General features: G+C 38.8%; 1 protein-coding gene across 2 annotated transcripts in view; it reads right to left on the bottom strand.

The window, feature by feature from the left end:
* The window catches only part of LOC108711533 (substance-P receptor), a 144,313-nt gene that overhangs the window by 7,705 nt on the left and 113,554 nt on the right, over positions 1 to 23,054 (bottom strand). Inside the window, exons 3-5 of one of the 2 annotated variants that reach the window (XM_018253387.2) lie at positions 10,313 to 10,463; positions 7,460 to 7,653; positions 6,569 to 6,621 (exon numbers count right to left, since the gene is read on the bottom strand). In XM_018253387.2, coding sequence (XP_018108876.1) covers positions 6,569 to 6,621; positions 7,460 to 7,653; positions 10,313 to 10,463 — 398 coding nt within the window. Of the gene's footprint in view, positions 1 to 2,747; positions 6,622 to 7,459; positions 7,654 to 10,312; positions 10,464 to 23,054 lie in introns of those variants that run through there. The other variant, XM_018253386.2, reaches the window with a different exon arrangement.

Raw genomic sequence — 23,054 nt, 5'->3', positions numbered from 1 at the left:
GAATGAGGAATTCACCAAAGTGTGTTTCAGGGACATAGTAAGACAAAGGGCTACAGGTTGAAGGAGAATATCATTTTATCACTGGTCAATGGCCTAGTAGTGAGAAAGAAAACATCTCTTGATTGCTTTTCCATAATATATAAATAACAAGAGTAAAAAAAACCCTTGTGAAGATTTATGGAACTGATCTAGCTAACCCCGACATAGTGGAGGGCCCCATATAAATAAATTGTACTTGTCTGTTCCTAATCTACTTTACAATTCCCACCACAGTCCCAGTAGTCAAAGACTTGACTTGCTGGAAGTTGTAGTTTAGCAAAAGGCAGTTTTTTTTAATGTATATCTTAATTTTGCTTAAAGGTTTTCTGGAACAAAATAATTACATCATACAGGTATCAAATGACATTATTTTCTTACATCAGTCATTTGCAGTTGTTTTGGCCTCAAAAGGATCAACCTGATACATATATCCCATAATTAGTTAACAGATGCCTCGGGCACGATGCTGGGACTGATTTTAAAGTGAACCACAAGAAAGATCCTGTAGGAAATAAGTGGTGCAATGAATGCAACCCAATTTAGAAAGTTTGGAAACGTGAGAACCCACCCCCCCCCAGCACCATATATATTACCAACCCATCCTGTTTTCTGTTTCTGTTCTGTTTATGGTTTATGCTTTTTATATACAGTTTCCCCCTTCTTTGTAACGCTGTAACGCGGCATCCCCTTCCCATCACAGTCTTTCCCATGACTATAATGAGTTTACTACCTGAGGGATTTAACAGCACGGAAAAATAACATTTGTTACATCATTTTCTGTCTAAGCTGCCAAATGTAAGAAGATAAACCTATCTCTAGTGACCAGTTATACACCTTTCCAAAGTTCTGCAGGTGACTGTTTCTAATCAGCCCAAGTAGGCTCCTCTGCCAGGATTAACATTAAGGGGCATATTTATCAAGGGTCCAATTTCGAGGTGAAAAAAACTTCGAAATTCGACCATCGAATAGGGTAGTCCGACATTCGAAGGATTTTTAAGATCGTACGATCATACGATTTTACAAAAAAATCCTTTGACTTCTCAAAACTTAGCCAAATACTGGCTATGGGTTCTAGGAGGTCCCCATAGGCTAACATAGCAATTCGGCAGGTTTAAGGTGGCAAAGTGTCGAAGTCGAAGTTTTTTAAAGAGACAGTAATTCGATTTTCGAATGGTCGAATTTGTGAAGTATTTTCAATTAGAATCAAAGTCGAATTTGGCTTATTCGATAGTCGAAGTACTCAAAAATGACTTAAAAATTTTAAGTTTTTTAATTGAAAAATTCATTCTTAGTAAATGGGCCCCTAAATATCTACATGTGCTGCCTATGGTGCCGTCCAACCTAATCCCATTTTAGCAGCCACTGAGTTGATGTAAAAGAACCTACCAAGAAAATCTGAACCACACTGATCACTCAGATCAATTAAAAAGTACCAGCAGTTAGACACCAACTGTATAGAAGAATGGTAAGGGCTTGTGAGAAGGAATCCCAGCCCCCTAGGGCAGTGTTTCTTAATCCATTTCCCAGGGGTCCCAAAGTCATTGATAGAACTGCCTTTGTGACCCAAATACTGATTAACTGATAACTCAAGTTATGCTCCATGTCTCTGTTACTAACCTTCAACAATACTGTGAATAATAAGAAGCACCATTCCTACCTATTATGCTTTTTAATGATGACCAGACTCTATAATAAATTCCCTTGTCCTCTGAGAAATATTCTCATGACCCATATAGGTTAGACGAGAAGATGTACACCAAAAGGACTTTGGTCACAAGTCATAGGTAGAATTGCCTTTGTGACCCAAATACTAATTTAGATCAAGTTATGCTCCATGTCTCTGTTACTAACTTCCCACAATACTATGAATCATCATAAAAAGCGTCATCCCTACCTATTATGTTTTTTAATGAGGACCAGACTCTACAATAAAATCACTTTGTCCTCTAGAAATATTCCCATGCCGACATAGGTTAGATGAGAAGATACACCAAAAGATCTTTTCTTCAATAGAATGTCACTGAAGATACTCTTAGATGAAGGCTTGGTTCCTAACAGGGCACATCTCAACATGAAGCTAGGCCATGTTGTTAGAAATGTGCTCTCAAATCATAACCCCTGTCTCTTCAATACCAGAGCTACTACTTAAAGAGCTATATACTGTAATTTAGTAAGATTACAAAGGGATCAAACACGGTACATGCACATCCAGAAAAGAACTGGGACATTATGGGTCTCCTTTTAAAAGGACCTCTACTGAATTTCCATTGCATCACCAATATGAATCATTTCAGTTTCCATGTGTTTCACTCTCCAGAACTTATATATTAAACTGAAATAACACAAGAAGCATGCTGAGAGCTTAACGACTGCCCATGCTGTTAGTGTCCTATACCAATGGTAAATCATCTATAAAACTAATAGTACATGGGGTTGATTTCAGCTGACGCATAAGTGTCTGAAATTGGTTCCCCGCCATGTTCCATTCATTTGGGTGGTATATGCCTGTAAGCAACAGCACTGATGCTTTCCAGCCTGAAAATATACCCCAAACAACTCAGTGGGAGGGGACAATTTCGAATGCTTTGATAGAAATGTACTACCCATGATGGGTTGATGGACTTTGTAACTATGGAGGGAAACTGTTTGATGCAATCTTTGGAGATTCATGTTTTGCGGTTGAATCAAACTTCCCCAATGCAACTGGCTTGATGAAACAAGACATTTATTTGTGAAAATACTGCTTTTGTTTTAAGAGTGAAAACATTTACATAGTTAAACAGTCATATGTGATATACAGCTACATCACAGCTCAATGAGCACATCACAAAGCTAAACAATTACACTGTGATTATCGAGATGGTGGAGTGCATGAAAGCCAGGGTGCTAGACCATAGCAAACATATTGATCAACACTAAAAATATGGAGAAAAAATAATACTAAAGAAACAATCAGTTTACTCCATTATATCATGAATGTATCCTTCAGAATGGGAGATCTCCATCATGGAGCTTTCTGATTGGCTTGCAGTAGTGATGGATAAATGTATTCACAAAATATACATAACATTTTTAGATGCTGCTATTTCTCCAAAAAGAATTTGAGGAGCGCAACTAAGTTGATATATTACAGGACTGCCATTTGTTAGAATTTTATGTTTGAATAGGGAATTACGACCGCAAAGTAAGGGTTCGAGAATCCAGTTTGGCTATTCTTACTGCCAACACTGATCCTTATCAAATAGAATCTGTGTGACATGGTTGGGCGCTATGAATGGCAAATCAAGAGAGTCTGTGTATAGCTATGATTGGTGGTGTATTATATATCTGAAGGTAAATGCTTATTGACTTAACTAATGTTTCTTCCACAACATGGCCAGAAATGTAACTTTCCTTTTAAGGCTTTTCTGAATTTTTTTTTCCTAGTAAATTAAATGTAATCCAAATTATTTACATATAAAACTTTTAACTGTGGCATAATTATGATTCTTGTTAACACATGCACAGAATTTAATTTTTTTTATAAATTCAATTAATTCCCCTCCTATTTTTGGTTTCCTCCTTCCAATAATAGAAGCTGCTCTTTCTTGGCCAAAATATAGGAAAAAGATTTGGAATGCCCCAATGTTTGACCCAACATTAAGGGGGTTATTTACTAAAACTCAATTTTTTTCTCATAATTTCAATAAAACAAACTAGCCCAAAGTCCCAAACACGATTTTACCTCATTTATTAATAAAATAACTAGAAAAATGTGGTTTGGGAAAAGTCTCGATAAAATAGTGGAAAAACTGTCCACTTTAGGGCAGAGACACACGCGAACATTCAGGGAGATTAGTCGGCCGGCAACAAATCGCTTCTTCTTCGGGAATCTAATTTCCCTTAAAAGCCTACCCGCCAGCTAGAATCAAAATCGCGGGCAACTTCGGAAAGCCGAAACTTCGGGCAACTTCAGAAAGCCGAAGCGTTCCGACTGTCATCCCGCTGGCAATTTACATTCTAGCCAGCAGGAAGGCACTTTGGGGAGATTAGTTGCCTGAAGAAGAAGAGATTTGTCGCTGGGAGACTAATCTCCCGAAATAGCAGTGTTTGCTCTGGCCCTTAAAAATCCGACCAGCGTAATTCGAGTTTTAATAAATAACCCCTTAAAAATATTGCATCAGTTTCACCTGCATTATCTTTTACTAGAAATATAAAATGTGTATTTGTAAATAAATGTGGAGCTAGATCACAGACTGGGGCTACATTTAACAACCCAGCTGTTGTAGATCCCTTGACCAAGTCCAATTGTAAGCGATGTAGAAGCTCCTCGAAAGTGAAGATCTCAACCTGTGTGTGTGAATGTGCAGATCTGCACCCTTGCACAGATGCTGTACTTCCAAGATACCCTGCTCTGGAGTTTTCCCTTTTAAATCTAGAAGGCACTGGGTGGAGCTGGTAGATTGCGTCTGAATAGGAGGGAGGATAGTGGTGTCTTTACTTGTGATCCAACACACAACTCTTTATACAGCACATTAGGTGTGTCCAAATTATGGCTTTGTTGTGTATTTAAACAACATATATTTCTAGGAAATATACATTTCCACATATTCATTGCCTGATATTGCAGGCATACCAACTGTATAACTTGTAATGAGTCTATGAGAGCACCTGCTGGTTTTTAGTCTATTTAAACATTTGGTAAGGAATACATATGGCAGCCCTGGAATATTAAAAAATAAACACTATTATTACATTGTAAGCACACTTTTTACTTTTCACATTCATAGTAGTAAAGACCCTGTTTATAATTCCATAGAAATGTTATAGCTTTAAGTACATCTTCGTTATGTAAAGAAGGTTCGTAAATGCTTAGGCTAATCACACACTCTGAGGATAAGCAGTAAATCATTTCCCTGATAAAAAATAATAATACTTTTAGGTATATAAACAATATAAGTTAGAGGAGGATGTCCAACTATAGGCTTCAAAGGCATTAACAGGCCAGGAGTTATATCTATATATCTATATATAAATCCCTGCTTAAGTGCAAATGAGGTCACTAGTGATTTAGACATTTGTTGGACTCACCAGTGCTAAATGGGTCAGTGCATACCTCACAAAAGTCATGGTTTTTCACACTCCTGGTTTATGGGAAAAGGCTGCCGTCTACTAAAGAGTGGTATTTCCAAGGCAGTTTATTTTAATGAGGCCATGGACTCCGTAAAGCTTTGACATGGCCAAGCTTGTACCTATTATTTTAAATTAGACTGTCTAATACCTGCCCCATTGAAGCCCCTGAGGCCTGGAGCTGGACAGCTCTGAAATAGAAGGACATTAACTATATCAGGAATACAATTCAAGAATTCTCTGCTTCCTTTACAGGAAAATATATATATATATATATTTATATTATTTGTCTGTGTTATATTTGTCTAAACACTGGCACCTTCACAGTAGTTTTGTACAGCAAAAAACTACAGAAACAATCATAGCGAGGCGGTTAAGTAGTCAATAACAAGTCTCATTTCTTATTTAAAAAACAAAATCGAACTGTGCTTGAAAGTATTTTAGTGAAATAATAAGGCAGAAATGAGGAATTCGATACATCCCATCACAATATATATGTCAAGTTACTCTCCGTAAACCAACCTCACTTAATTAATAACACAGATATATACAGAATGTCCATAAAAATGTATCATGTAAATAACTCAACTCTTGGCAGGCAAGAACTTTGTACCAAAAAACAATAATTTTAAAATTGAATAAATATCTTACTGAAGATATTTAAAAAAAAAAAAAAAACTTTAAAAATGTTCGAAGTGAAAGTGTACCTCCCCTAGCTAGCATATTTTGAGTACCATTAAAATTCTTTTTTTTTTTTAATTGACCATCATTTGGTGGCCAAGCATCTGACGAGGGATGTGTAAAGTGTAATTAAGCAAAATCTCTGAGCTTAAAATCTTGAAAATATGTAAATATCAGGGTAGCTGTGTATGGGGTATAGAGGAGGAGAACATTTTTTTTAGAGTTAAATGGACACTAATGTGACTTAGTGGAAACATTCTTTATAGGTAGTAATGTCTTCTACCACTTGACTAAATGCCATTGGATTGTAAACAAGATCTCCCTGATGGAATTGATAAAGGTAAGAGTAAGGACTCTGGAATAGTAAACAAGCTCTCGTTCACTTTCAGCCTGAAGAAGGTGGAAACTGATCAGAGCTGCGCACCGTGCTTCAGGGAACTTGCGGCATTTGAAACCACAGACAGGACACCCAAAACCATGGATGGATGGTGTCTCGTTTATGAAAGATTATTGGAGTAAAAGCTGGATGAGTCAGACATAGTCTTACAAACACTGCGTGAGGAACCATTGGAGGTAAGATCCAAAGACAGACGTTTACTGCTCTTCATGGTCTCCTCAGCATCTTCATCATTGGCACTTAGGACTGACGAGACGGTGGTTTCGATACGACTGATTTTGTACATGCTGCTCTGGGTTTGAAGATAGCGTGTGGATTTCATTTCCAGACCTTCATACTCACCAGCGTGTATAAATGGGCACCAGCGAAATACGTGCTTAAAACCAATGCGGAACCTACAGAAGGAACATGAAAGCAAGACAAAGACATTAAGTACATTATACTCATTTCATCATAAGCACTAGTGATGTGCGGGTCGTAATTTGGACCCTAGCAACCAGAATGCTTAAATTGCAAACTGGAGAGCTGCTGAATAAAAAACTAAATAACTCAAAAACTACAAATTATAAAAAATTAAAAGAAAATGCATGCTGTCTCAAAATATCATTCTCTACATCATACTAAAATTCAACTTAAAGGTGAACAACCCTGGTAAAAGGGCAGTATACCTTCTTGTTCAACATAATCAATAGGGTTTGTACTGGAAATACATTTTGCCTATTGTTTTAACAATAAATATGTTATTTTCTTACAGGTATGGGATCTGTTTACCAGAAAACCGTTATCTAGAAAGCTCAGAATAACGAGAAGGCCATCTCCCAAAGCCTCCATTAGAATGAAATATCTCAAATTTTTAAAAATGATTTCCTTTTTCTCTGTAATAATAAAACAGTACCTTGTACTTTATCCCAACTAAAATATAATTAATCCTTATTGGAGACAAAACTATACTATTGCATTTATTTAATATCTAAATTATTTTAAGTAGACTTTTGGAGATCCAAATTATAAAATTACCAAATTACAGAAACCCCAGGTCCCATGTGTGTATTCCTTGAAATAAAAAGGGCAAACAAAGAAATTGGAGCCATTTCCCCAAACCCTTTGTTATGACTGTTTTGTATGGGGAATGTCACCTGTGCGCTGATACTCAAAATACTTCTACTTACTTATCAACTACTTGTTTGCTTCTAGTGAACCCAGACAGTGTGATTGTACATTGTTAATTCTCACCTGTCATTCAGACAACAGTAGATGATGGGGTTGTACATGGTAGAGCTCATCCCAAGCCACATAATCCCCAAATAGAGTTGCTGGTAGAATTTCTGGCTCTCATCGGGTAAGAAGAGCTGGAGCAGGAAGTAGATGTGATACGGCAGCCAACAAATTGCAAATGTGCAAACTACAACGATCATCATTTTCACAACCTGAAGGATATAGAAAAAAAGGTAAGTCTTTCCCTAGGGCACCCCTCATATCAGAATCAGTGATGTGATTTTGGGGACTAGTTCTGCAAACACAGGTGGGCCCTGCCTCATGTTTGGAGCGGCCCAGCACGTTGGTGGCTTGGGGAAAAGTTTATCATCTATCCCAAGCACACACCTGCATGTAAAATTGCACATTGTCCCTTCATGCTGTAGTTTATTTTCTTTGCGGCAATATATCTAATAATTTGTGCTTATATAGTTCCCTTAATGGCATGACACTATATGACAGAGGAGTAAGTTAACAAATGGAGTTACAATGGGTTTTTTTAAATTGTTTAGGCAGGAAGATGCACAGATCTTTGTGTTCCCTCTTGCCCACCGTAGGCTATATCTTACCAAGCCTTGAAGCCTGTGCAGTGACCCACAGCCAGGGCTTTTTAATGAATGGGCAAAAGAGTAACAGAAGGCAGGAACTCAAAGAAGCTTCTCCTGAGGTCTCTCATGCTTGTCTAACACATATTAGGCAGTTCATATTTACTGTTTATTTAATACATTGCTGGTGATTTACAGAAATGGTTTTAGAAAAGCTTCTGGGAGTTCCTGCCTTCTATGCACTCCAAGAGATGCATTTGTACAGGGCCCACCAGCATAGAGGGGCCCACCATTTTATCCATTAAATAAACATCCCCAGCTCAAAGAGCTCAACATATTATCTTTTAAGTCTTATGTCTTTACTTTTTGCTCTGATTTTCTAGGGCCCTGCCTTGAGCACACAGAGCCTGTAAGCCAGGGGAATACTGTATGAACTCAGCACCCATACAAGGCAAAGAATGGACCAATCCAATAAAAAGGATTTATTTTTAGCTTAGGGATTTGCTCTTCTCTCAGCATATATTTACATGATGGTTGGTTTCCCATAATTATACTAACAATGATATAAATGAGTACTGATACTGATAAGCTCTTTGGTACGTTATGGAAGTTTCTGGCTGGCAGTCTTATTAATACAAACAAGTGTGTGTTGCTTTAAGGTAGTGCTGACAAAAACTTGTAGGGGGCTTGCTGGGGGCTGCGACCCACAACATGATCTTTGTCTTAGGCCCACCTAGGTCTCTGGGTCAGAGGAAGAGCATTTAAATTCTACAGTGGTGTGAAAAACTGTTTGCCCCCTTCCTGATTTCTTATTCTTTTGCATGTTTGTCACACTTAAATGTTTCTGCTCATCAAAAAACGTTAACTATTAGTCAAAGACAACATAATTGAACACAAAATGCAGTTTTTAAATGAAGGTTTACGTTATTAAGGGAGAAAAAAAACTCCAAATCTACATGGGCCTGTGTGAAAAAGTGATTGCCCCCCTTGTTAAAAAATAACTTAACTGTGGTCTATCGCACATCGAGTTCAATTTCAAAGGTTATAAAGCCATTTCTAAAGCTTTGGGACTCCAGCGAACCACAGTGAGAGCCATTATCCACAAATGGCAAAAACATGGAACAGTGGTGAACCTTCCCAGGAGTGGCCGGCCGACCAAAATTACCCCAAGAGCGCAGAGACAACTCATCCGAGAGGCCACAAAAGACCCCAGGACAACATCTAAAGAACTGCAGGCCTCACTTGCCTCAATTAAGGTCAGTGTTCACGACTCCAACATAAGAAAGAGACTGGGCAAAAACGGACTGCATGGCAGATTTCCAAGGCGCAAACCACTTTTAAGCAAAAAGAACATTAAGGCTCGTCTCAATTTTGCTAAAAACATCTCAATGATTGCCAAGACTTTTGGGAAAATACCTTGTGGACTGACGAGACAAAAGTTGAACTTTTTGGAAGGTGCGCGTCCCGTTACATCTGGCGTAAAAGTACACAGCATTTCAGAAAAAGAACATCATACCAACAGTAAAATATGGTGGTGGTAGTGTGATGGTCTGGGGTTGTTTTGCTGCTTCAGGACCTGGAAGACTTGCTGTGATAGATGGAACCATGAATTCTACTGTCTACCAAAAAATCCTGAAGGAGAATGTCCGGCCATCTGTTGGTCAACTCAAGCTGAAGCGATCTTGGGTGCTGCAGCAGGACAATGACCCAAAACACACCAGCAAATCCACCTCTGAATGGCTAAAGAAAAACAAAATGAAGACTTTGGAGTGGCCTAGTCAAAGTCCTGACCTGAATCCTATTGAGATGTTGTGGCATGACCTTAAAAAGGCGGTTCATGCTTTTAAAACCCTCAAATAAAGCTGAATTACAACAATTCTGCAAAGATGAGTGGGCCAAAATTCCTCCAGAGCGCTGTAAAAGACTCGTTGCAAGTTATCGCAAACGCTTGATTGCAGTTATTGCTGCTAAGGGTGGCCCAACCAGTTATTAGGTTCAGGGGACAATTACTTTTTCACACAGGTTTGGATTTCTTTTCTCCCTAAATAATAAAAACCCTCATTAAAAAACTGCATTTTGTGTTTACTTGTGTTATCTTTGACTAATAGTTAAATGTGTTTGATGATCAGAAACATTTTGTGTGACAAACATGCAAAAGAATAAGAAATCAGGAAGGGGGCAAATAGTTTTTCACACCACTGTAGGTCAACATTTAAAGCAGTAATATTGCCCATCACCAAAACTCAAGTAGAAGAGTAGGTCCAGTGAGGTCTGAGGATTCACTTACCTTGCGCTTGGCCACCACTTGCTCGTGATATCGGTCTGAGGAGTCCCCAGGAATCTCACTCGCCCACAGGGTCATGCCAATAAATGTGTAGGAGCAACCAATCACCACTAGCGGCAGGAAGTAGATGAGACCAAATACTAACACTTGATACCTGGAAAGATAGTCAACATTAATGCAATTCAGCAGCTGCTATGGGGTCAGTATATATCAGTGCTTGGTGTCACTACATCAGGTCAGTTCTTTGTGTCTCACTACTAGTGCCAATGAATTGATAACACAGACATAATTGCTTGCATACATTGCTCTGTAGGGAGATTCTGCCACATGTAGCCCCGTATATACATTAAAGAGGCAGTCCGGATGGATGATTAAAAATTAAAAACCCTTTCTGTGAATAAATGAACAGGATGCCTTTGCATCAAGCTCCCTATATAAGTCTTAATTGCAGCATTTTTGTACTTTATATTTCCCTCTATATACTACTTTTTATACTACAACATGGGGGGGGAAGAATATAAAATGGAAATATGTGCCAATATTAACATTTTCCGAAATACCACCTGTAATGAATGCTAACCATATAATGAACTGCAATTAAGTTCATAAGGAAATAAGTTAAAAGGCAAAAGTATCACTTTATTTTGTATAATTGCTTTTCATTAAATACCGCAATAAAGGAGAATAAATTATCATCTGCTAGTTTGCTTTACAGTAATGCTTAAAGTGATACTGGCACTTCTAAACTAACGGCAACTTGGCTTTCTGGCAAAAATGCCTACTAGTTAGAGTGCTTGGCTATAATAATAGATAATATAATTATTATCCCAAATTTGCATAGGTTGGGACAAACCTATGCAAATTTATGATTAAGTCCCCCTTTTTCAAACGAAACACATAAAGTTTTTTAAAGCCTTATGTAGGCTGAAGGTTGTGGGCATGTGCACCTGGGCCCTTTACATGGTCCACCCCTTTTTTGGGAAATTCTTGGATTCTTTTTCTCTATATTCATCTTTCTTATAGCAATAGCTTGCCATAGTCCCTGTTACCAGGGGGTTTATTGAGTGGCCTTCAATACAAAACATTGACCTGCCAATACATTGTACGCACATTAGCTTGTGTGCCAATGGGTTAATAAAACATTAAATGAACACAATGTGGATTCAGATGGATTTTCTTATGCCCTTCAGGAGTTGGTGAACTACAAAGCCCAGTTGGAATTAATATTATACAACAAACACTTTTATGATCCCATGTTCACTGTCAAATAGTCCTTAAAGGGCATGTAAAGTGTAAAATAGAATAAGGCTAGAAATGCTGTATTTTGAATACTAAATATAAACATGAACTTACTGCACCACAAGCCTAATCAAACAAATAATTTATGCTTTCAAAGTTGGCTACAGGGGGGTCACCATCTTGTGACTTTGTTAAACATCTTTGCAAGACTAAGACTGTGCACATGCTCAGTGTGGTCTGGGCTCCTTGGGGATCGTCATAAACAAAGCTGCTTGAGTTCTGCATGGCTGGGAAGTAAGGCGGGGGCTCCCCCTGCTGTTCATAAGTATGATTGTTTCCCTGCTCAGTAGTTAGGGACATCTGACAATTCCTATCCACAGCAGTAAATGAAGGGAGAACTTCACTCAATACAATCAAGTTTCTTATAAAAATGGTACACATTTTTTAATTAAAGTTTATTGGAGATAGGTTACTTTTTCATTAAAGAAAGTAAAAATGGGATTTTTTTTTGCCTTTACATGCACTTTAATAATTGAATTGCCCCTATCCGTTTCTTTTTCCCGTTCAAAAAGTAATGAACGGATATAACACAGTGAAATACACATTGAGGATACTTTGGCTCATTTTCAGAGGTTACTCTTTTGGAAATGGAGAATAAAATCAGTTGGAATGGTTCTTTAACTAGAAAGTAATGACAAGTGACAAGATATTTCCAGTGTTTCATCTTTGCTTTATCCGACACAGCCAGTGGGAGTGCTTGTGCAATTTTCATGGCCAATTTGAGCGTTCATCAATGAGTTAAGCAGCCCTTAGCTCCCTTCCCAGTAGATCCTACTAGTTAAAGGAATTGTTCAGTGTAAAAATAAAATCTGGGTAAATAGATAGGCTGTGCAAAATAAAAAATGTTTCTAATATAGTTAGTTAGCCAAAAATGTAATGTATAAAGGCTGGACTGATGTGATGTATAACATGTCAGTCTGAAACCTACTTCCTGCTTTTCAGCTCTCTTGGTTTACACTGACTGGTTACCCTGGTTACCAGGCAGTAACCAATCAGAGACTTGAGGGGGGGCCACATGGGTCATATCTGTTGCTTTTGAATCTGAGCTGAATGCTGAGGATCAATTACAAACTCACTGAACAGAAATGTACCATGTGGCCCCCCTTCAAGTCGCTGACTAACTCAGAGTTATAGAGCTGAAAAGCAGGAAGTTGGATTCTGGCTGTTTTTATTCACTGCAGCCTTTATATATTACATTTTTGGCTAACTAACTATATTAGAAACATTTTTTATTTTGCACAGCCTATCTATTTACCCAGTTTTTATTTTCACACTGAACTGTTCCTTTAAGAAGACCCAAGGAAGCAGCTGCAGGCATCAAAATGCTTTTAGTCAAGAAAGTGTAGAAAAGTATGCAGAATGGTTAAATATTCCTGCGTTGCTGAAAACAGCTCTCAGGAGAAGAGGCATCTTTACATTGCATTAACATCGATTAATATGTCTTAAAAGTTTCTAAAGGCTTAGAAGAAAACAACTTTATCATTAATCATCTGTTTTTATCCAGACGGAGGTGTGTTAATCAGTCCCTTACCACCCTACCAAAGCACTTTGCAGAGCCCGAAGAGAAAAGAATCCATTTTCCGAGCATTACTTAGAGGATTAAAATAGGCATGGCTTCTTCGCTGTCTCTTACGCAAGCCTAATCAATTTTGGACATTGTGGGTTTGTTATCTGCAATCAAAGAGTCATGCTGCTCTGTAAACATGATGGCACATCTGTTATTTTTATTGTTCCACTTAAATCACAGGATGAATCTGTGCGATGTGACAAGAAATTCATAGAGCTATAAGGAAGGTAATGTAAATAAGAAATACTTTCCCTATATCCAGAGGTTAGGAACACATAATGCGTGCCTGGGAAACGTAAATGGTGGCACTGGAGCTATTTGAGTTCTGAATGTGTCCTCAAGCAATAAACAAACGTTCCTTTTACAAAGACATTGCTTAAACACCTATAGTAAAGTCAACCTGCCATATCAACAATGACTCTATGAACTATATTAACCACTTCATTTTCAAAAATAGGAGTTTAGGGTTCAGATATTAGGGGTCATTTACTACCACACAGCAAGGTGATGCTCATTGCGCTTCCGCATAGTTGCACTTGACTCCTTTTGCAAGCAGAGTGGAGTGCATCTATTGATTAAGGTCCGTTTTAATGGAAGCAGCAGACTTGTGGCCAAGGAATCAAGTGCAGACATCATTTTGATACCAAACTCACGAAATCACAGACATCATTTTGATACCAAACTCCTGAAATGACATCATCACAACAACACATTTGGTGCCTTTAATCACACAGAAATTGTGGGGGAAAATGCTTCATTTTGTCTACATATTTTTTTTAAATTTAGTTTGAAATTGCACTTTGCACACTGAACTTGTGGTCATAAGACACTCCTATTATTTCCCCCAATGCAGCTTTTTCCAAAGAATGGTTGTTGCGTCTGATTCAATTGAAGCCAATTCGTCAAAAATAACAAAAATTGCTGTAAATCAGATGCAACTGTGCTGAAAGTTTTCCATGTCCGGATGGCATCATTTCTGGTGTTTGGAACAAGAGTGCTGCTTGTGGCCCATTCCTTAGACACAAGTGGACTGCTCCTAATGATACACGGCACTGATAGAACCTGTTCCTCAGTGTCAATAGGTGAAATAGCACATGATTTGGAACAGGAGGCACAAAGCACTGTGTGGTGCCAAGTTTAACTATATGGAAGTGCAAAAAGCACATTTACCTTTAATGAATTAAAGTCAAGGTGAGAACCTTGCCTCAGACTGCAGTGAGCGATCAGCTACCAGGGGCAGCTAAAAAGCTGAATTTCTGTATTTTAAAATGGAAATTTGTCTCTACTACTGCACAGAGTGTAATTCACCTGCTCCGACACTAAAGTTTTAAGCACAAGGAGTAAGGGGGGGGGGGGCAACAACACCAGGATCATCCCTAAACTGACTAAGGGGCAATTTGCGCAAATACAACTGCAGTAGAGTGAATATTAATAACCCTTACCCTCTATTTCTACAGCTCTATGTGCCTGCAGCTTGGACAAAGCCTGCCATTTTCATGATCTCTTTGTCTCCAATCAGTGCCTGAATATTCTGCATGGCTAAAGATTAATCTTACTCTGAGGCCTTCTGCCTGATTCTATACTTGCCCACTCTACACTGATTTTCCATAAGCCGCTATCACAAGCAGTGAAATTGCCCAAAACAACTGGGAAGTGCTGAAATGATGCCATTTATGGCAACCGTGGTGCTGTACCACCATCACCAATACTGTCACCCAACATGAAGTCATGTGACGAGCTGCTCTGGTTTCATACTCACCCTAAATGCCCTCACCATTCCCTACCCACTGAGCCGTGCTGGTCGCCACAACCAGAGGTGCCACCCATCCTGATGCTGCGTTTTTGGATGTGGCATTTCAGCATCAGAAATGTGGTACTTCTGGAAATGACGTTCCTGTTATAATAAAAGGATGATGGTTGTGATTATCTAACCCCCAGTCTGGGACGTCTAAGCGCAAAGAATGATTGGCAGGTAGCTACAAGCCATAACGCAATTTGTGAGATGATGAAATGAATGATGAAAATGTTACCATATATCTCCCAACATTTCTTGACTGCTAAAATGTAACCTTTTTTACAATCATAAACACCACGATAAACACAGTCATGCCACCAGAGGAGGACATGAAAATTATATTATAACCGCTCTGTTTGTTTTCTCCTATACACCAAAGATAATGGACACAAGGAACAACAGCTTGCTCTTATATACAGTATATGGATTTCAGTAATTCCGGAAATCCGTTATCCAGAAAGCTCCAAATTACAGGAAAGCCATCTCCTATAGACTCCATTTTATCCAATTAATCCATATTTATAAAAATGATGCTTTTTTCTCTCAAATGATAAAACAGTAGCTTGTCCTTGATCCCAACTAAGATATAATTAATCCTTATTGGAAGCATAACCAGCCTATTGGGTCCATTTAATATTTACATAATTTTCTCTTAGACTTAAGGTATGAAGATCCAAATTATGGAAAGATCCCTTATTCAGAAACCCCCAGGTCCTGAACATTCTGAATAACAGGTTCCATACCTGAATATATATATATATATATATATATATATATATATATATATATATATATATATATATATATATATATATATATATATATATATATATATATATATATATATATATATATATATATATTGTCCTATGTAGCATGAAATGCGTGAAGATGTTGGACTTCTGTTTAACTTAGTTAAAGGAAATGTAAACCCTGATAGCAGATGAACATTAAATTGTTTATAATGATTTCTTTTTTCATTTTCAAGATATTAGAAGCTTTTAAACTGCTGGTCAGTTTAGTTGCCTGGAACTGAAATTCCTGAGAGAAGCAACATCTTTGGATGTCACTCTGCTCAGAACTGACCAGAGGAACATGAGATGATCTTCAGCATAGTTGGCCTGAATGGTCACCAGGTTAAATTTCAGTTATTATTATTAGATATCTGATTTTATTTTTTCTTAGTCTGTGCAACACAATCTTCATAATGTCAGAGAACAGGCCTAACCCCATTTGCCCACAAACCATTTCCCAAGCCTGGCTTTTGACCAGGGAAGTGAGGGCTCTATGGCCCACGCTAGATAATATTTTTTTAAAAAAAAGTTGTGTTTTACAAGAAAAAATCTAGTTTTCGAGGGTATTTTTGAGTCAAAATAGATTTTTTGGGGTTAAAAAAATAGTTTTTTTTAAAAAAAAACAACTAAAAATCGTTGAGATTTATTATACCCCGACCCTGGAAATAACTCACATCCATATATACACCATCTAAAACATGTAGAAGTCAATGGCAGAGGTCCCTTGACCCATCTGAAAATATTAATAGTCTTCACAATGTTCTATTTTTTTTTGATGCGTTTCACTCGGAGACTTGATCAATTCGAGCAATTTGAGTATTTTCCTGCAGAAAACTCGATCAAATCGAGTTTTCAGGTTGTTAACACCGACTTCACTAGAGATGTCGCGAACTGTTCGCCGGCGAACTTGTTCGCGCGAACATCGGGTGTTCGCGCTCGCCGGAAGTTCGCGAACGTCGCGCGACGTTCGCCATTTTGGGTTCGCCATTGTTGGCGCTTTTTTTTGCCCTCTCACCCCAGACCAGCAGGTACATGGCAGCCAATCAGGAAGCTCTCCCCTGGACCACTCCCCTTCCCTATAAAAACCGAAGCCCTGCAGCGTTTTTTCACTGTGCCTGTGTGTGCTGAAGAGATAGTGTAGGGAGAGAGCTGCTGCCTGTTAGTGATTTCAGGGACAGTTGAAAGTTTGCTGGCTAGTAATCGTTTTGATACTGCTCTGTTATTGGAGGGACAGAAGTCTGCAGGGGTTTGAGGGACATTTAAGCTTAGGTAGCTTTGCTGGCTAGTAATCTACCTTCTACTGCAGTGCTCTGTATGTAGCTGCTGTGGGCAGCTGTCCTGCTTCTGATCTCATCTGCTGACTGCTGCAATAACAGTAGTCCTTGTAAGGACTGCTTTTATTTATTTTTTTGTTGTTTTACTACTACTACTACTACTACTACTATAAGAGCCCAGTGCTATTAGTCTAGCAGTGTTGGGGAGTGGGACTGGTGTGCTAATCTGCTGCTCCTAGTAGTTCAGCAGCACCAACTTTAATTTTTTTTTTTTAATATTCATTTTTTTTTATTTTACTTTTTTTTATTTTACTACCGCTGTAGTAGTGTATAAGTTGACCTTTTAGGCATTATTTGCCCTGTAGGCATTTTTTGCCCAGTGTGTTATTCAACCAACTGCCATCTAGCTGTGTGACCTTGTTCACATTCTGTCTAAATATCCATAATATTACCGTCTCCAGAAAAAACACCGGAGTGACTTTTTTCAAGCAGCCATAATATATTTTACGTAATCCGTATCCACCGCTGTAGTAGTGTATACGTTGACCTTGTAGGCATTATTTGCACAGTGTTTTCTTCAACCCGCCATCTAGCTGTGTGAGCTTGTTCACATTTTGTCTAAATATTGATAATATTATCGTCTCTAGAAAAACCACTTGAGTTACTTTTTTTCAAGCAGCATTCATATATTTTACGTAATCCGTATCCACCGCTGTATACGTTGACCTTGTAGGCATTATTTGCACACTGTTTTCTTCAACCCGCCATCTAGCTGTGTGACCTTGTTCACATTCTGTCTAAATATCCATAATATTACCGTCTCCAGAAAAAACACCGGAGTGACTTTTTTCAAGCAGCCATAATATATTTTACGTAATCCGTATCCACCGCTGTAGTAGTGTATACGTTGACCTTGTAGGCATTATTTGCACACTGTTTTCTTCAACCCGCCATCTAGCTGTGTGAGCTTGTTCACATTTTGTCTAAATATTGATAATATTATCGTCTCTAGAAAAACCACTTGAGTTACTTTTTTTCAAGCAGCATTCATATATTTTACGTAATCCGTATCCACCGCTGTAGTAGTGTATACGTTGACCTTGTAGGCATTATTTGCACAGTGTTTTCTTCAACCCGCCATCTAGCTGTGTGACCTTGTTCACATTCTGTCTAAATTTCAGCATTTATATGGCATATTTTTTCTGGCAACTGTGCTTCAGTGGCTGCGTCCAAAAAACTGGGCAAACAATGCCTACAAGGTCAACGTATGGCAGTTGTTTAAAGAGAACAGTAGATTACTAGCCAGCAAAGCTACCTAAGCTAAAATGTCCCTCAAATCCCTGCAGACTTCTGTCCCTCCAATACAGAGCAGTATCAAGCAGATTACTAGCCAGCAAACTTACTATCATCTGTCCCTGAAATCACTAACAGCTCTCCCCCTACACTATCTCTTCCAAGCACACACAGGCAGATTTTTCAGATACATTTTGCCCTTGATCCCCCTCTGGCATGCCACTGTCCAGGTCGTTGCACCCTTTAAACAACTTTAAAATCATTTTTCTGGCCAGAAATTTTTTTTTTAGATGTTAAAGTTCGCCTTCCCATTGAAGTCTATGGGGTTCGCGAACCGTTCGCGAACCGCTCGCATTTTTGCGCAAGTTCGCGAATATGTTCGCGAACTTTTTTTCCAACGTTCGCTACATCCCTAGACTTCACTGATTCACATTTTTTGCATTCAAGTTTCTTCTTAAATTAGAAACCATTCAAGCTGTGAGTTCATTCATTCAAAAAGCTTTGATAGCTCTAAAATTTGACCTTTGATAAATATCCCCCATGGACTTTCAGCTACTGCTGAACAATAATGCACCTCTGTATCCAACAGCTCTATGGGCATACAGGTATTGGATTCATTATAAGGAAGGCCATACAGAAAACTCCGGATTACGGGAAGGCCGTCTCCCATAGAGCCCATTTAAATCAAATAATTATATTTTTAAAAAATAATTTCCCCTTTCTCTGTGATAATAAAACAGTATCTTGTACTTTTAATTTAGCTGCATGAATCTCCTATTGGATTTATTAAAGGCATACTGTCATGGGAAAACATGTTTTTTTCAAAACACATCAGTTAATAGTGCTGCTCCAGCAGAATTCTGCACTGAAATCCATTTCTCAAAAGAACAAACAGATTTTTTTATATTCAGTTTTGAAATCTGACATGGGGCTAGACATATTGTCAGTTTCCCAGCTGCCCCCAGTCATGTGACTTATGCTCTGATAAAAGTCAGTCACTCTTTACTGCTGTACTGCAAGTTGGAGTGATATGACCCCCCCCTTCCCCCCCCCCAGCAGCCAAACAACAGAACAATGGGAAGGTAACCAGATAACAGCTCCCTAACACAAGATAACAGCTGCCTGGTATATCTAAGAACAGCACTAAATAGTAAAAAGCCAAGTCCCACTGAGACACATTCAGTTACATTGAGTAGGAGAAACAACAGCCTGCCAGAAAGCAGTTCCATCCTAAAGTGCTGGCTCTTTCTGAAATCAAATGACCAGGCAAAATGACCTGAGATGGCGCCTACACACCAATATTATGAATAAAAAAAATACACTTGCTGGTTCAGGAATTAAATGTTATATTGTAGAGTGAATTATTTGCAGTGTAAAAAGTGTCATTTAGAAATAAAAACTACACCATAAAAATCATGACAGAATCCCTTTAAGGCAGGGATCCCCAACCTTTAGAACCCGTGAGCAACATTCAGAAGTAAAAGGAGTTGGGGAGCAACACTAGCATGAAAAATGTTCCTGGGGTGCCAAATAAGGGCTGTGATTGGCCATTTGGTGGCCCCTATGTGGATTGTCAATCGACATTGAGGCTTGATTTGGCAGTACACCTGGTTTTTATCCAACCAAAACTTGCCCACAAGCCTGGAATTCAAAAATAAGCACCTGCTTTGAGGCCACTGGGAGCAACATCCAAGGGGTTGGAGAGCAACATGTTGCTCGCGAGCTACTGGTTGGGGATCACTGCTTTAAGGGGCCCATTTATTAAACCTCAATTTTTTCTGGTCGAGATTTTTAGGGGAAAACTTGAAATTTTCATGGAAAAAAAACCTCACATATTTAGAGATTTATCATACTCCAAAGCTGATAAAAATCCGAATCTGAAAATACTCCATCTCAAAACTGTCGAGGTCATGTAGAAGTCAATGGCAGTTGTCCCATATACATTTTTTGTAATTTTCCTTACCAAAAATGTGTATTTTCAGTTTTCTAATATATTGCCAGATTGGCAAAAGAGCAGCGACATGTGTTACAGGGCATCTGCTGCTCATAACTGCTTCTCTTAACACATAGAATATAGTTTGGCGTATCCATTGTCTTTTAACTGCTACAAAGGGCGACCTGACATTCCTTTTATACACAGATCTCTTAACAGATGCACAGAGTTATGAGTAGATGTGAAGAGACAGCTTCCACTCAGAACATGGTGCATCTGTTATAAGATCTGTATATAAAAGGATGGCAGGTGGTTCTGCAAGGCAGGTGGTCCCATTAGCACATTATCTCCCAGACGTCTTGGCAGCTGGAAAAACTACATGTTCTTATTTTGTGCAGGCATATATGAATATTAGAATAAAATTCATAGACATCAACCTAAAAACAACTATTATTTTATGTTAACCTGAATACTTTCTAAACATTTTTCAAAAAGTGAACACTAAGAATGAGCAGTGGCGGAACTACCGGGGGAGCGGGCCAGGGCCCGCACCCCCTCAGGGCCCCACGGCAGCGCCGTACGCCACTGTAATAAGCCTGTCAGCGCGCCGTACGTAGGGGGGCGGGGCCCGGCTGTGCGTCATGCACCAGGGCCCGCCCCCCTCTAGGAACGCTGCTGAGAATGAGAAAAGCAGCTCCTCACTGCACGCTGTTTGGAAAGGCAACATTTTGCTTCCCTGAAAAGTTGGGAAACTGCAGAAATTGCAGAATTTCGCCAGATGCATTGGGGACAGTATGTTTGTTTTTTCCCACGCCAAATGCGTTGGAGTCAGTGGGAATTTTCTCTTAAGTTTATTCTGATAACAAATGCATTGACGTCAATGGGGCAGATTCACTAATAGGCAAATTTTTGCCAGCGGCAGCTTCGCACACATCGCACCAGTTTGCCAGGCGCAAATGCAATACGACTACGCCAGTTCACTAATATACGAAAATGCGTCCTGGGCACCGAACACTGGCGACATTTTGCTAGTGTTACTTCGGCAGAGCGAACATTTTATAGCGAAGATGCGATAGCGTTCATTTGTGCCTAGTGAAAATTCGCTAGTGAACTTGCGATTAGGTCAATTTGCATAGGGCAGGTAATTTGTATGGAGGTCTTTATTATTAATGTTGGTGCAAATGCTTGAAGTTACCACTTTTTATTACAAATGTCCAGGGAACCTTAACAAAGACAAGAGAGTTAATATAATGCCCTACACATGAGCCCCCTGTAAAATGAATGTTCCTTATGTTATGAAATGTCTGGAGAAAACCATTTGTCCAAAAAAAAGTTTAAGTCAGGACTTTTGCAGGCAATTCTGCTTAAAAAAGAATAAGTCGCCAGTGTTTTTTGAACTTTAATGCATTTTCAGCTCACAGAATATGATGTAAGTGACAGAAGATTGAAGAAGATCCAGCTTCTTCTCCTGGTCTGAGGCGGTGAAGTCAACTCTGGCGAAAGAAGTAACGTTTAGTAAAAAACGCACTTTACTGAAAATGCAGAGGAATGATTTTCGCCAGAAAGAAAAGTCTCCTGGCATTAGAGTGAGAACGAACGCTTGCGACGGTCTCTTTCGCTTGCGCCTGTTAGTGAATTGGCAATGTCCCTGCGGGTGGCAACTCTGGTGAATTGTCACTAGCGTTAGCCGCTTCATCCTTAATGAATCTGTCCCAATGAGTGGGGTTTTTTTGTGTTTGTCCCCTTGCCAAAAAAATATTATATTTTGCAGTTTGCTATCTCAACCTAACATTTTTTCCCACTGCAAGCAACGCATCCATGTGATTTGGCAAAAGTACCGGGCAAATTGCTGAGTCAAGCTGTAATCAGCCTGTTAGAGCAGTGTAAATCTGTCTATGACTCACAGCATCAGTGTATAGGTTGCGCCCTGGGAAAAAATGTTAAAGGAACACTCACACAAAAAAATTAAACTGTTTTAAAGTAATGAAAATATAATGCACTGTTATGCTGCACTTGTAAAGCTGGTGTGTTTGCTTCAGAAACTCTACAATAATTTATATAATCAAGCTGTTGTGTAGCAATGGGGACAGCCATTCAAAGCTGAAAAGGGAGAAAAAGAAATAAGCTCTGTATTATACAATGGGATTCTTCAAAACTGTTATCTACTGTGTATCCTGTGTTTGAATGGCTGCCCCCGTGGCTACACAGGGAAAAAACTGGAACTGAATTAGAAAAAAAAACATTTTCTCCTCAAATTGAATCTCGTCCATGATAAACCATGAGATATCTTTTTCTCACTGAACTGAATCTGATCCAAAGAATTTTTTCATGGGTGGCTGCAGTTTTCTCCAAACAGGCCCAGGGAAACCCCTTAGAGATTTATGTCACAGGGAGGTCCCCAACTTTATGGCCCAGTTTGCTGTATAAGATGCAACTGAGCTGAAAATTCCCAAAATCAGGAATGCATAATTGGCACTGACTTAGTGGGTGTAATTATGTTTGGCTCAAATATTCACATGTGGGGAATATGTAGGTGCAAATAACTTTAATAAATGGCATCAAGGTGCACAACGACTGCATTCATGTTTGCATGACCACAACTGTGGCTATGGATGTAAATGAGCCCTCCTTTGTTGTGCTTATGTCAGAATAAACTGAAATTTTAATCTCATTTAACTGAATCCCAGTAGAGCGTTCATCATTTTAACCAACGAAATATGCTGGCGCTATATAAATAAATGCTAATAATAATAATAAAAACCTGTATTTATATTTTTCAGTACTAATATT

This window comes from Xenopus laevis, chromosome 3L (genome assembly GCF_017654675.1).
Source record: "Xenopus laevis strain J_2021 chromosome 3L, Xenopus_laevis_v10.1, whole genome shotgun sequence".
NCBI classification, from domain to species: Eukaryota; Metazoa; Chordata; class Amphibia; order Anura; family Pipidae; genus Xenopus; species Xenopus laevis.
This window is presented reverse-complemented; position numbering and strand designations above follow the sequence as displayed.